At 40.7% G+C, this 15645-nt stretch overlaps 2 protein-coding genes and 1 pseudogene across 2 annotated transcripts; 1 reads left to right on the top strand and 2 right to left on the bottom strand.

Annotated features, from left to right (window-relative positions):
* Window positions 1-35: 35 nt before the first annotated feature.
* LOC121626094 lies at window positions 36-707 on the bottom strand (annotated as a pseudogene).
* Window positions 708-2603: 1896 nt separating this feature from the next.
* Window positions 2604-5207, top strand: LOC121626093. The gene is made up of 2 exons (XM_041964455.1): window positions 2604-2672; window positions 3504-5207. The coding sequence occupies exons 1-2, from the start codon at window positions 2604-2606 to the stop codon at window positions 4764-4766; spliced, it is 1332 nt and encodes a 443-aa protein (XP_041820389.1). The 3' UTR covers window positions 4767-5207.
* A 2148-nt stretch (window positions 5208-7355) lies between these two features.
* Window positions 7356-11482, bottom strand: LOC121625657 (4-galactosyl-N-acetylglucosaminide 3-alpha-L-fucosyltransferase 9-like). The gene is made up of 3 exons (XM_041963841.1): window positions 11396-11482; window positions 10275-10338; window positions 7356-9050 (listed from the first exon to the last, which is right to left on the bottom strand). The coding sequence occupies exon 3, from the start codon at window positions 9041-9043 to the stop codon at window positions 7880-7882; it is 1164 nt and encodes a 387-aa protein (XP_041819775.1). The 5' UTR covers window positions 9044-9050; window positions 10275-10338; window positions 11396-11482; the 3' UTR covers window positions 7356-7879.
* Between the last annotated feature and the right edge of the window lie 4163 nt (window positions 11483-15645).

Below are 15645 nucleotides of genomic sequence, written 5' to 3'. Positions count from 1 at the left end.
TGACAAAATGCAGAGTCGTCCCAAAATAAGCATAGCATAAAAGTTATAATGTACAATGTATGAAGTATGAAGCAGCTGCTGACCCATGAAACTACATGCACAACCACAGAATCCAAGGGTACCATCACTGCAGACTTTGGGTAGCTTCTTAGAAATATCACAGTTGACTGCATTATGACCCCTTCAGCAAATCAAAAGACACTATCCCAGACTGAAATGTAACTTGGCAATATTCTATGTTAACCCCAGTACCATTTGTTGAGATCATGAAAAACTTGGTATCCTCTGTGGTTTTGTAAGTAAGCACAAGTTTTGCAAGCTGGTTCTCTGCCAATCTCATACACTTTCGATTTAAACCTTCTTGTCCAGTCTAAGTATCTCATGTACTCAGAATTGTTTTGGTCAAGGTAAATGAGCCTCTGCCAGCTCCTTTGGAGTAGAAAAGTCATTGACATCTCCTGGGACATAGTTCTCATAATTTTGTCTTGGAGAACGACTGGTACAGTTCCTAATCTCAGGTCTGTATAACTTCTGTGATAGTCTTTGTGAACTGAGTTTTCAAAGGAGAGATAGAATTTACAACTAGAAATTATCTTTAAATAGTCTTCATCACTTATATGTTGGCCAAATGCCTTTCCATAAGTATGAATCTTGACATGATTTTTCATTCCATTGTAGAACTGAACTCTTAAGGCGCTGGTTCCAGTTGTTCACAACCCAGTGTGGCGGAGTGAGGGGAGAAAGGTCACAAAGTAGTATGAGGGGGGAGAACCGACAACGCCACCTGGGGAATTGCACCCCAGGAAATACCTCAAGAATATTAACAGTTGGGAGATTCGTAAAGCGCACAGATTCGTTCTGAAACAGGACAAAGACGTATTGTTTTAAATAAATGAATTATTTATTGAAAATCTATATAAACAGGCAGGGCTGAAGCTGCAGAGGAAAAGGGAAAAATTAACTAATCAAACTAAAACTAAATAAACACTGTAAGGGATTATAAACATTTCTTTATTGCAACATTATCTAAAAAAGGCCTTAACAAATACAACAAATAAAATACCTAAAAAAACTCAGCCCAACATAACCTAAGGGTAAAAGTGAGCAGAGGCCATCAGTGGGGAGGCAGACTATGCAGGGGTGCCTAAAGGTGCCACCACTAGTGAAACACAGCAAACCTCACAGCAATCTCAACAATCGTGTCCTGGTGCCTTTACTTACATGCAATGTGTAGGACCCTGACCCGGGGTAGCTAGCCTCCCCCCAAAAATGGCGCTCCACCTCACTAAAAGAAACATACTAGTAACAAAATTAACAAATACAGCAACCCAGATGTTTTAATATATTCAAAGTAGTAACTCAATATGATGTAAAAGCAAATCAAAATGAGAAACTAAGCACAAAATACAAGAAAGCAAAACAGGAAACCAAACAACCAAACAAAATGAGGGCCAAACACAAAGGCTCTAAAAAGGACAAAACACGAAGGCCCTGGAAGGGCTAAACACAAGGACGCTAAAAGGGGCAAATCACAAGGACGCTAAAAGGGGCAAAACACAAGGACGCTAAAAGGGGCAAAACACAAGGATGCTAAAAGGGGCAAATCACAAGGACGCTAAAAGGGGCAAATCACAAGGACGCTAAAAGGGCAAAACAGCAGTAATGTGAACCTATAATATAGTGAAAATGAGATTAATACTAGTTCACAACACTGCTTTTGAAAGTTTAAAAAGCACAACCCTACTTACCACCTATAGTACCAGACCACTACAGCAGGGAGAGGGCTCAGACACCACTGCTACCTTCAGCCTTACTAAGAGGGAAAAAAGGGGTTTTAAATAAAAGTGCAGGGAAGAAATAAAACGTGACAACTAAACTGAAAAAGGCTCCCGTACCTACCAGTGCAGCAAACAGCAGCCACCACTCACAGGAACCAGCAGCCAAAAGAAGGAGCATGTGCTCACTCATCCCTTATATAGGCTGGCTGTAATTAAGGGAGTGGCTACTGAGGACTGGAGTCTGGAGGTGCATTCAAAAGCGCTACCTCACTACACCAGCAGACCAGCTTGTCCTTTGCTGGCAATTTGAAACTCTCATCTTCAGGTGTCACTGGCACCAGATGCCCATAAGGCACAGGAATATTTGAATCAGGCCGATAATTGCATGTCAAGTTGAACAAGTGATTAAGATCAGAGATTGGAGCTGAGTTTGTAGGTGACTCCATATTTTGCCAAACCCATTTCTGAAACCAGGGACGCGGCTCTGTTGGTAAACTTTTCCGTCGAATGTTCCTGTGGTGGAAGATAACCCCGTGGGCTTTGTGGTACAGAGACTTGTCATCTGTCAGGAGGCATCTTTCGATATTAAAAGTACGGCAGCTGAGATTAAATTTACGGCCATATGGCCACATCCAGATCAATAAAATAGTATCAGGCTCAGTGTCCACTGCTGCAGTCTGGACCTTCTGGTTGTCGTTGTGATCTGGATTAATGTGCAGCTCTGCGGAGCTGTTTGAGTTCTGGATCTGTGGTCCCTCTGCACACACAGCTTTAGGACAGGAATGATTGCCTCTCTCCATGTAAGTATCAAAAGTGGGGAACTTGATGTCTTTTTACTTTTATGCCGACGACTCTGTTACCCCATCTCTGAGCCAAGCCATTCATGAGCGTCAGGTAGCATTTCAACAGCTTCGAGTCTCACTACCTGGGCTCAAGTAGTTCTTAAAGCAATTTTACTTAATTTTTTCTGTAGGGAAATTCTCCACACTGTAAATAGTGACTCAGCGGAAGAAGCTGGAACTAAGGACATGTTTTTATTTTCGACAACAGGCTTGTTTTAACATGTTAGTCAGGAAGAAAAAGTGTTGTACAGACTGTGCAGATGTTTTCAGTGTTTTGGATTGTGGTGATGTTATTTACATGCATGCTGCCTCTTGTACAGTCCACATTTTAGATCCTATGCACCAATTTCCAACTGCTATGACCTGCAGCTTGTAATACCTAAATTTCCCCAGCAGCACTGGAATGAATTTCTGTAAATTTACAGTGAATTTACAACAGTGTCTTACTGGTTTTTTTTATAATAATTGCAAAATGCTGTTAAATATTCATTCACAGCATGTAAATTAACAGTTAAATCAGTCAGCTAACAATAACAGTAGATAACTATAATTTAACATCATAAAACTATGGATTACTGTAAATTTACAACAGTATTTTACTGTAATTTTTTTAAAATAGTAAAATACTGTTAAATATTCATCCCCACTTATAAATTAACAGTTAATGCTTGGTTAAGAATAACAAACTGTAATTTAACAGTTTTAAACAGTATTTTCTGTCAAGCGGTGTAGATAGGCACCACATTCCTAACAAGTCTTGTCACCATCCGTCAGCATCTTACTGATAATTGTGGACTGATGTTTCTGTTTTGATGATAACACCTCTTTATTACTCAAACTTTACACATTACTCAAGTCATTTTTGAGTGACAATATGTGACAGGATATTCCTGAACCTGACTTTGGACAGCACAGCTTCTTCATCACTCCTAGCAGTCCATGTGGACTACAACCAAAGAAAGCCCAACTTGCCCGGCACAACAAAACTAAAGACAGACAAGCAAAGAAATTTCAGAACTTGCAGTCAAGGCATAACACTTCCATGATGCAATGTCTCACCTGGAGGCAAAAAAGTGAAGACTCAACACAAAATGAGTTACAGAATAGATGGGTTAAGAATCTGTCTGACAGAGTACTTACCCAGCCAGAGAAGGAGGTTTTAGCTGAAGGATTGAACTTTGCCATGACACCAAAACAAGTCCCAATCATGGCAACAGAATCAGCTATAAAGAAAAACAGAAAAACGGAAACAGAAGGCGAACAGCTCAGGTTGAAAGTGTCGGCAGCTCTCTCCAACGCTAAACCTCCCCCTTCTAACCTCACCTATGAGGAAAGAAAAGCCGTGACATCACTGAGCAAGGATGAAAACGTCACAATCTTGCCAGCAGACAAAGGGAAATGCACAGTAATTTCAAACACTAACGATTACCAGGACAAGATTCTTTCACTACTCAATGACAGTAACACATATGAATGCCTGAAACGAGACCCAACCAGCGGGTTCAAGAGAACAATCATAGAATATCTGCAAAGTTTGCAGAAAGATGGAGCCATTGAGTGTTTGCCATATCACCGGTTATACCCACAAGAGTCCATCCCGGGCATCTATGGTCTCCCGAAAATACACAAAGAAGGAGTGCCTCTCAGACCTAATATCAGCAGCATCAACTCTGTGACATTCAACATTGCTAAGTTTGTGGCTAATATCTTAGCACCACTGGTTGGCACAACGCTACAGCACATCCAGAACTCAATGGACTTTGTAAATAAGGTCCGGGACTTAAAACTAGACCCATCAGAAACAATGGTTTCCTTCGATGTCACATCGTTGTTCACATGCATTCCAACTCAGGATGCTGTGGAGACAGCGAGGCAGCAGTTGTTACAAGACAACACTGTGCAGAACAGAACTACCCTCAACCCAGAGCAAATATGCCATTTAGTGGAACTCTGCCTAAAAACCACCTATTTTCAATTTAGGGAAAGGTTTTACAGGCAAAAACATGGGTGTGCGATGGGCTCACCAGTATCCCCCATTGTGGCTAATCTGTACATGGAGAACATGGAAAGAACGGCTCTGAACGGTACATCAAGCACCAGTACCTCCCACCATGAGCCTGTTCACATTTTTATATTTTACCAGTGACGTTGTGTTGCTAAACTTTTGTTTGTCTGTTTGTTTTACAGACACTCATCATCGGTGATTGAGGATACCAGCCAAATGCTGCAGTCAAGTACTCTCACTGTTCGCTCTGTCTTCCTCCTCCTCTTCTCTTTCTCCACTTTCACTGTTACTGTTCACATCTACATGTGCAAAAGCCTTGTTTACAAGCTAAACTGTTCTGTTACACTGCTCTTCATGCTATTTTAATTCAATGTTACACTGTTCTTGATGCTATTTTAATGCAGTGTCTGAAGTTATGCTTATTAGTAAAGCCTGTCGTTAAGGATTTTGTTATTATATACAGTTTCTTCTCAATAGGTAATGGAACACCTTTTCTTTTTGTAATACAAATGTTCTAAATGTCATTAGTATTAAAAGTCTGCTGGGGGGTTGTATTAAAGTACAGCAATGTTATGGATTATATATTCTCTTGTGTTTTATACCTGGGGCTCTCAAACTTGATACTTAAAGGTCTGATCTGATTTTTATTCACGGTCAGAGTTCATGATTGACGATAAGGTGTTGTCTGTAAAAAGCTTTCTTTTTCTTGGAAGTCGTCGCTCTTCTGTCTCTTCACTGGGCCTTTTCCCCTTCGCAAAGAAACTTTCCAAACACATCTGTCTAGCTTGTGGGTTAAATTTGAACCCTCAAGTGACCGGTAACCGAGGAAATGCGGTCATTTTTCAAAATAAAAGATTTGTCAACATAAAAGATCGTTCAGACTCAGATAAAGAATAAAACGGAAATAATTAATTATTTCTTGTGCTAGAGATGGGATTTATGGCTCTTTGAAGGGAGCCAGATCTTGGTGAGCCGTTCCTTTCAAAGAGCCGTTCAAAAAAGCTGGCTCATTTGGCTCATTTTTATATTTATTAAGTTTTAAGAAGGCAGTCTGGCTCATTTTACTCATTTTATCTTGGAAATAATCACTGGGAGGAATGAATTTAGATATCCCACCAATATGAGTTTGAATTATTCTGAAATATTGATTATAACCTTATTTGACATGTGTGGCTTAGATTTTAAAGTCTGATCTGGATTGATTGTAAATATTCCACAGGGTGGCGCCATACCACTCTGCTTTGACAGTGACATGAATAACCCTTTGTACAAATTCTGTGTATGTATGTAAACCATGACTTGAACACGTATAAACATTAAAAAAAACAAAGCAAGCTACAATGAATTTGTGTGCAAAACAGCTTTTGGTGCAAAGATTTTCATACAAGAACATTGTTAATAATACAGAACATCAAAACAAAACAAAACAAAACAAAACAAATACACTGTTCAATAGACTGGTGGCATTTTCAGAGACTTCATTGTCACTATTATCTGAGTCATCTGGCTCTCTTCTCACCTCTGCCACTTTTACTTTTGGATGTATTGTTTTTATATACTAGCTCACCTGACCTGAAGGCAGGGTGCACAACGTGGCGTGTTGCTATTTGCATATCTAGTAAGCACTGCGCTCTTCCCCAAGTAACTGGGTTCATGTTAAGCAGCCGTTCAAAAGAACCAGTTCGTTCGTGAACTTGTTAACAAGCCCGGTACCAATTGATTCACGGACCGGTACAGGCCAAAAATACAGTAGTATACTAATGTACTGTAAAATTACCACACCACCCACTGTTATCCTATGGTAATATACTGCAATTCAAAATACAGTACTATACTGTTAAAATAAATTACAGAAGGTGGATTGTAAAATAACAGTAAGATACTGGCGTCCCTGCTGCCAGTATCTTACTGTTATTTTACAGTGAAATTCTTTACAGTGTGGGGATTAATAAAGTCTTATCTTTTCTTATCTAAAGCCTTCTCCTTCTTGGCTCCCTGGACTTGGAATAATCTGCATGCTGCATCTTAATAATCTTGTCCCCTTGGACACACTTAAAACCATATTAAAATCCTTGTCAGGAAGATTATTTGAGCAGGATTCAGCCTCTCCCTTATATGTCCAATGTTTGTATCTGTGTTTTATTTCTACAGAAAAGAGACTTCCTGGTTCATAGAAAAGAACAAATACAACGATCTGAACTTACCCAAAGGTGCACAAACTCGGTGAAAGAGTTGAGGTTTGACGGCGCTGTGCTGCGTTCAAACACTGAAGACACAATCTCGAAATGAAAACGTATGTTGTAGGAGGATGTTTTTTGTCAGACCAAGAAGTTTTCACTTCAAGCCTGCTTGTCAAGTTAAAGTATGGAATGTACTGCGAATTGAGTGGTGTGTCCAGTTTGGTGGAGCAGCGATCTCAGCTGGTTGTGTTGAACACACCTCTCCAAAGGCACTGTAGAACTGCTCAGCATCGCGATTCTCACTACATAAATGCACTGAGAATCAACATGATGGTGGCCTGTTGAACTCAAAACTTGACTAATTGCAGTAAGTTCCAGTGAACAACGAAAACAACATTCTGTCCACCTCCATTGTACTGGAGTTGGCAGCAGCCATGAACAGCCTTTTAGATTAGATAAGATAGACTTTATTAATCCCCAGCCATGGAAATTCGGGTATTACAGGCAGCAGGTAATGGCAGTTGGAACAAAATAGCAACAGAAACGGAGAAATACAAAATAAAAACTGACTATACACACACACACACACACACACACACAGATATATTATACAAGGGACTGTATAAGAGAAAAAATACATAAAAAAAATATATTGTCACAAAGAACTATAAGAAACATTACCATAAAATATACCTCCAAAAATTCTGTAGAATTTCACACAAATTGCACATTTACAAAGAAATTAAAACAATATAATTATGTTACAAAGAGCAATACAGTGATACCTGTAATAACCTTGCTACAGATCACAGAGGACAACATTCCTCAGTGTCCCTGACAAAATGCAGAGTCGTCCCAAAATAAGCATAGCATAAAAGTTATAATGTACAATGTATGAAGTATGAAGCAGCTGCTGACCTGTAAAACTACATGCACAACCACAGAATCCAAGGGTACCATCACTGCAGACTTTGGGTAGCTTCTTAGAAATATCACAGTTGACCGCATTATGACCCCTTCAGCAAATCAAAAGACACTATCCCAGTCTGAAATGTAACTTGGCAATATTCTATGTTAACCCCAGTACCATTTGTTGAGATCATGAAAAACTTGGTATCCTCTGTGGTTTTGTAAGTAAGCACAAGTTTTGCAAGCTGGTTCTCTGCCAATCTCATACACTTTTGATTTAAACCTTCTTCTCCAGTTAAAGTATCTCATGTACTCCGAATTGTTTTGGTCAAGGTAAATGAGCCTCTCTGCCAGCTCCTTTGGAGTAGAAAAGTCATTGACATGAATGAAAGAATCTCCTGGGACATAGTCCTCATAATTTTGTCTTGGAGGGCCCAGAACTACTGGTACAGTTCCTAAACTCATAGGTCTGTATAACTTCTCTGTGATATAGTCTTTGTATATGGAGTTTTCAAAGGAGAGATAGAATTTACAACTAGAAACTATCTTTAAATAGTCTTCATCACTTATACGTTGGCCAAATGCCTTTCCATAAGTATGAATCTTGACATGATTTTTCATTTCGTTGTAGAACTGAACTCTCTTAAGGCGCTGGTTCCAGTGGCTCACAATCCAGCAGACCAGCTTTTTCTTTGCTGGCAATTTGAAACTCTCATCTTCAGGTGTCACTGGCACCAGATGCCCATGCGGCACAGGAATATTTGAATCAGGCCGATAATTGCATGTCAAGTTGAACGAGTGATTAAGATCAGAGATTGGAGCTGAGTTTGTAGGTGACTCCATATTAAACCACACCCATTTCTGAAACCAGGGACGCGGCTCTGTTGGTAAATTTTTTCGTCGAATGTTCCTGTGGTGGAAGATAACCCCGTGGGCTTTGTGGTACAGAGACTTGTCATCTGTCAGATGGCATTTTTCGATATTAAAAGTACGGCAGCTGAGATTAAATTTATGGCCAAATGGCCACATCCATATCAATAAAATAGTATCAGGCTCAGTGTCCACTGCTGCAGTCTGGACCTTCTGGTTGTCGTTGTGATCTGGATTAATGTGCAGCTCTGTGGAGCAGTTTGAGTTCTGGATCTGTGGTCCCTCTGCACACACAGCTTTAGGGCAGGAATGACTGCCTCTCTCCATGTAAGTATCAAAAGTGGGGAACTTGATGTCAGGCTCGTAGTATGTGCAGAAAAGAACTACAAAGCCCAACACCAACAGGCTGCTGATGACAAATGGGCGCAGAAAAGTCCACTGGCAGGCTGAGGAGGACATGGCTCACCTTTGGAGAGAGAGTAGATCCGTTGATTATGCACAGAACATTTGATATGACAATAAACTGTGGTGTCTGCTTGGAAGAAGTGGTGTGTTATCAGGTAATCATTTAAACACAGGTAGTTACAGCAATTACAGTCATAAAAGTTTGACTTCAATAGGCCAAAAGTAATTTGATATCACAAAGTCACAGTTAAGCTACATCATTTACTGGGACTATCATTGTAATCGCCACAACATTTATGGACTATCCGGAAAATTACCAGTTTTATGTGATATTTAATTGACCTGATTAATACAGTTATTCTGTTTACCCAACACAATAGTACATTTAGTAATGTTTTGGATGTTTTTTCACATTTTATATTATTTGATACCGTATTTCATTTGCAAGCTGTAACTCTCCATACATACTGTACAGACATGCATAAGAGATTAAACAGGTGTCAGAAAGGTAGAACACAGAAGGAGTGAAGTTTTAATTTAAAGCCTACAAAAAATAACTGTGTGGAACCACAAAAATAGACCAAATCCTATCTATGCTGACTGTGGAGGTTATTGCGATCCATACTGGCGTTTATTATCAGGGGCGACCTCTAGTGGCCGCAGTCATTATGGTTTTAATCAGCTTCCTTTTTGAGAAGCTCCTCTCTGCAGTGGCAACTGTCACAGGCAGAGTGACAGTTCAGGTGGCCACCCACATATGTTAAACCTTGTACAGTGGAAACCTCTTGCAGTGATTAATGTTAGTGATCAAAAAGACTTTACAAATACTATTTCATTACATAATCTCCTTGAAGCTTAAACTCCCAAAACAAGCCAATGAGATCCAGCAGTGAAACGTGGTTTTCTTCAGGTTACCTTGTGTAGTTTACTCAAACTACTAGAAACGTCTGTTAGTCATGGTCATGTTGGTGATGGAAAATAGTGAGACTGACTGTGTGACTTTATATCCACGTAATAAATATACAAATGTAAATTAAATGTTTATCTGCATGAGAAAAGAAAAGAAAACAATTCTGTTAGAGTTCTCTAACTATAAGAGGTTTGCACGATACCTGGAAATACAAGCAGGTGCATAACGGAGAAAAGTGAGCAACAGCAGAACTCTAAATAACAATTAACATTAGGTGCCCTCAAGCGGCCTTTCTAAGAAGGAGCAGCTATCAAGATGACAGGCCATGGCTTGTTAAATCCAGCATTAGTTTAATGTAAACACAAGACGACATACCTCTATATTTGGCCTTCTTTTCCTCCTTCTCCGTTTTCTCCCTTGCGCACCTGACGGCTTGGTCCTTTTCATTAAGAACAAAAAACAAATAACTAAGTGTAACTAATTACTAACTTCACTTGATAACAGCTGATAGCAGAGACTGAAATAGCAGCCTGGATGACAGAGAAAAGCTAAAAGATGATAAAAGAAAAGATAGTGTTGGCAGCTCAGTGCAACTGTCAACCAAAGGTATTTCTGGCAGACCATGGCGCTGTAACAGTTACAGCCTCCAGTCAGGTATGAGCGCATGGCGCAGCACCCTTAGTTTAATTATCAAATGACAGCCTATAATCAAAACCCTGGATAACCCTGGATAAGCAACACTGTGCTGCTTTAAGACTCCGAGCTTTTAGACATTTCCAAGGTCCAAATTTCGATTCTTGCTGCTAGACCGCACTTTTACTCAGACGACTCTGTTACCCCATCTCTGAGCCAAGCCATTCATGCGCTTCAGGGAGCATTTCAACAGCTTCGAGTCTCACTACCTGGGCTTAAGTAGTTCTTAATGCAATTTCCTTAATTTTTTCAATAGGGAAATTCTCCACACTGTAAATAGTGACTCAGCGGAAGAAGCTGGAACTAAGGACGTGTTTTTATTTTCAGGCTTGTTTTAACATGTTAGTCAGGAAGAAAAAGTCTTGTGCAGACTTTTTTGTCAGTGTTTTGGATAGTGGTGATGTTATCTACATGCATGCTGCCTCTTGTACACTCCACTTTTTAGATTCTACGCATCAATTTCCACCTGTTGACTGTAATACCCAAATTTCCCCAGATGGGGATTAATAAAGTCTTATCTTTTCTTATTTTATCTTATCTAAAGCCTTCTCCAACTTGGCTCCCTGGACTTGGAATAATCTGCAGAGCATGCTGCATCTTAATAATCTTGTCCCTTTGAGTACATTTAAAATCATGTTAAAAGTCCTTGAAAGTAAGTAAGAAATGTAACTGCCTTATTTGAGCAGGATTCAGCCTCTCCCTTATATGTTCAATGTTTGTATCTGTGTTTTATTTCTACAGAAAAGAGACTTCCTGGTTCATTGAAAACAACATTGATAACAAATGCAACGATCTGAACTTACCCAAAGGTGCACAAACTCGGTGAAAGAGTTGAGGTTTGACAGCGATGTGATGCGTTCAAACACTGAAGACACAATCTCGAAATGAAAATGTATGAGTCAAACAAATCTGTCATAGGAGGATGTTCTTTGCCAGATCAAGAGGTTCTCACTTCAAACCTGCTTGTCAAGTTAAAGCATCCAATGTCCTGGCAATTATTTGTGTAGTGGGTACAGCTTGGTGGAGCAGCGATCTCAGCTGATTGTGTTGAACACACCTCTCCAAAGGCACTGTAGAACTGCTCAGCATCGCGATTCCCACTAAATGCACTGGGGATCAACATGAAGGTGGCTGCAAGTGATATATTTTCACAGCCATTTTGTGATATCAAATTACTTTTGGCCTGCTGAACTCTAAACCTGACTAGAATTGTTTTGTTGTGGTCACAGTATGGCAGAGCAGTAACAGTAAAAGGGGACAAACACTCCAATGTACAGAAGCCAAGGAGCCAACCACCTTTGGCAATTTATCATGGATGTGATACCTCTACAGCGGAATCTGTTTCCAAACCCAGTCAGCTCCTTCCAATCCCAACTTAAAGAAGCTGTCTTTTTTGTAAAGGTACTGACCACTATCTTTCACAGTGGCCTACAATCACCACACAGACTGCTGATCAGATACAGACATGGACTGCAGAAGGAAGGAGATGTTTCAAAGTGTGGCCACACTAATCACAGACCTGAAGCCTGTACACTCACACGTTCTCATCGAGCCAAGTCCAGAGATATACCTCATTTGGCCACTTGAGAGAACCTCCCTCACCCTTACCAAACAAGGTGCAGGAGTTTACTTGAAGGTTGCTTGTGTCAACTAGACACACCATCATTCTGAGGACCATCGCACCAAGGGCAATCCGTCACAATATAGTTCAGGGCAGTGGCGCAGCAGCTGATTTTCACATATCGTCCACCATACATCCAGACATGAGACATTTCATCTGCAGTGCCTTCACCTCTCGCAACTTGGTTCTTGCAGATCAGTGCAATGCATCTTTTACAGATGCATGAGAAGGATCAGCAGCGAGTAGATGAAATGCTTGAATCGTGGTTCATCCCCCATGCGATGGCAGTGAACAGAGACATCAAGGCAATGTTTCATCAGGTATGCCTTCTACATGAGGACCAAACCCTTGTGTAATTTATTTGGAGGCACCTGAGAAGAGACGGACCACCAGATGTCTACTAGTAGCAGGTCCTGCCATTTTGGGACCACAAACAGCCCCTACTGCGCAATATATGTTGCAGAAACATATGCAGGACCACATAAAGGATCCAGTTTATTAGGAACTAAATACCCACCCTACAGGTACAGCAGAAATGGCTGCAACGAGATAAAAACTTACCCTATATTCTGCGGTAATGATTGTGGACCCATAGTCTCCCATGCTTCTTGGCTGGTATGAAAGGCCGTTTAGGTCAGCGCCGGCCCTGATAGATGTATAAGATCATATGAAGTTCATGAACGGACCCACATCCGTCCTGTGGCCCGGCTGGTTCGACTGCCAGCAACACCAGATGATTAGGCCACCAACCGAAATACTGTAAGGCGAATTCGCAGACTTTACATAATGGGGTTGGCTGTTTTAAATTCTCTCAGAGCAGCATGTGAGAGAATGAGCAAACGCATTCTGTGCCTGTTCAAGGTCAAGTTTCCAGCTGCTTGCAGAAACTTCTTGACCTGACAAAGCACCAACTGTCGTCTGACCACGATGCGATGATGTTTGAGCAAAACCCAGAACAAGAGGCAGCTTCCAGTGTCCATCCCTGCCCACACCTGGCCACAATTTTCATACCAAAATCTAAACAGGACAAGTACCTGATGAGGATATTAAAATGGAAAGTAACTTGTACTTGCTTATGTTTCTTTAATGGTAATTTTCAGTTTAGGTTGAGCCATTTCTTTATGGGAGTAATTGTTCTTTTACTTGAGTATAGATTTTCTCTTCTCTACCCACCACTGTCGGTTGCTCCCTGGCGTTTTTGGATGAAGATGCAGACTGACGATTGATGTTTTCCACAATATACACTTCACCTTATTCAAGTTAGTTTGGTGTATACAAAACTAAAGAGGTCCATGCATTTCTGCAAAAAACTGGTGCTGGTGGCATATGATTGAACGCTGTTCAATAAGGCGTGCATAATTGCAGGTGATTTTGAAAATGCGCACCACCACCACTTTGTCCACTACCATAAGAGAAGCCTGCCATACATCCTACAGGCAGCTATGAGAACAGATAATATGCTCTTAATACAACACAGCACATATTCTAATTCCAGTATCATTTTTGATCTAAGGATATTTTAAAATTTCTGCGTCAGACAAGCAAGCTTAACATTCAAGAAGGTGATCACGTTGTTTGGGACAGGTGTGTGCGCAACCGTCACATATTCCAGGAAAAAACACAGCGCGTATCATCATCATCAGTGTTTTCATACGGCCACAAATATGCATGCAAATATGACCAAAGCAAGCGGCTGAGCCTGTCCCACCCGGCGCAGCACTGCCTCGATGAGTCACGGAATGCTGGGTGGAGCGGGGATGAGTTGTAGGTGTAACTATCAAAAAAGAAGTCAGCTTCACCACGCTCATGTTTGTGTGTTCAGTTGAATGTGCCTGCATCCATGTATCTCTCTGTGCTCGAACCTGACAGCGCGGCCCGCTTCCAGTAAATTTGCGTCCTTCCTGAAGGCGAACCGTGTTTTTCCACATATGATCGCCAAGCCGCGGTGATGCATGTGGTTGTGCTATGTTAATCGATACTGAATAAATAACCATAGATTTCTTTAATATGCAGTGTAAAAACATTGAAGTGTTATTTTTATCAAGGATACCAGCCAAATGCTGCAGTCAAGTACTCTCACTGTTTGCTCTGTCTTCCTCTTCTCTTTCTCCACTTTCACTGTTACTGTTCACATCTACATGTGCAAAAGCCTTGTTTACAAGCTAAACTGTTCTGTTACACTGCTCTTCATGCTATTTTAATTCAATGTTACACTGTTCTTGATGCTATTTTAATGCAGTGTCTGAAGTTATGCTTATTAGTAAAGCCTGTCATTAAGGATTTTGTTATTATATGCAGTTTCTTCTCAATAGGTAATGGAACACCTTTTCTTTTTGTAAAAATGTTCTAAATGTTATTCGTATTAAAAGTCTGCTGGTGGGTTGTATTAAAGTACAGCAATGTTATGGAATATATATTCTCTTGTGTTTTATACCTGGGGCTCTCAAACTTGATACTTAAAGGTCTGATCTGATTTTCATTCACGGTCAGAGTTCATGATTGATGATAAGGTTGTCAGGCCAGGACTCGATAGAGGACTCAGATGCAGAGTTTTCACAGCACACAAGTTTATTAAGCACGATAACCAGATCTCTTCAAAGAGTGACCAAACAAACAGGCTATGAAATTAAACTATGATGTTGTTTCTGGGGAAGTGAGTAGCAGAAGTTACTCACTAAATAAAGTAAGAAATTAGATAACAAAAAACGCTCCTAATGGAGGAAGAAACTCTAAAGGCTATTAAACACAAAACACTCCAAAAGGGAGGAATTCGGACTGGAGGACTAGTAAACTTAGTTAATTTAAACACAAGATACTTGTGCTCAAAAAGAGGATTCATTCTCAGTGAAGAACCTTGGAGCTCTAATCTGCCTCTATACCTGCCAAAGAGCAGTGATTCCTAACACGTCTCTGGGGGTCATCAGGTGGAACCTCCCTTCAACAGTGTTTCGCCTACTTAGTCCCACTACACCTCCAGGAGGTTAGGCAGTGAACTCCGGCGTCCCAGAGTCACCCCCCTAGTGCCAGTTCACACTGCTCCTACACAATCCAAACAGCACCGCCACATTCAACTGACCCAGAGATGCTCCAGGTAGTGGCCAGTACCGATGCTACCATTTAACTATTGCTAATGCTAATGCTAACCGCTAGGAAGAACAGAAGAAGACAATACAGTTCCGATGCTACCATTAGCTAATGTTACGTGCTAACCGCTACCTGCTAAGAGGAACAGAAGAAGACAATAAAGCTAGATTCACCTATACTGTTAATGTTAATTGCTAGCTACCAATACTAACTGCTAAGATACTATCATACTCTCACCGCTTTAGCTATTGTTAGCTGCTACAATGCTACCACAGGCCTAGATGCCACATGTAACTGCCGATTGCCACACTACCATCATCTACCCTGCCTCTCACCAACTGCACCAAG

This window comes from Chelmon rostratus, chromosome 22, assembly GCF_017976325.1.
Source record: "Chelmon rostratus isolate fCheRos1 chromosome 22, fCheRos1.pri, whole genome shotgun sequence".
Taxonomy (NCBI): Eukaryota; Metazoa; Chordata; class Actinopteri; order Chaetodontiformes; family Chaetodontidae; genus Chelmon; species Chelmon rostratus.
Note: the sequence above shows the minus strand (reverse complement) of the source record. Positions and strands in the feature narration are given on the sequence as shown.

Excerpts from the sequence above, each read along its gene's own strand:
- LOC121626093 (XM_041964455.1), top strand. The coding sequence starts at position 2,604 with ATGTCTTTTTACTTTTATGCCGACGACTCTGTTACCCCATCTCTGAGC. Across the intron at positions 2,673-3,503 it reads AAGCCATTCATGAGCGTCAG|GATATTCCTGAACCTGACTT; the intron begins GTAGCATTTCAA and ends AATATGTGACAG.
- LOC121625657 (XM_041963841.1), bottom strand. The coding sequence starts at position 9,043 with ATGTCCTCCTCAGCCTGCCAGTGGACTTTTCTGCGCCCATTTGTCATC.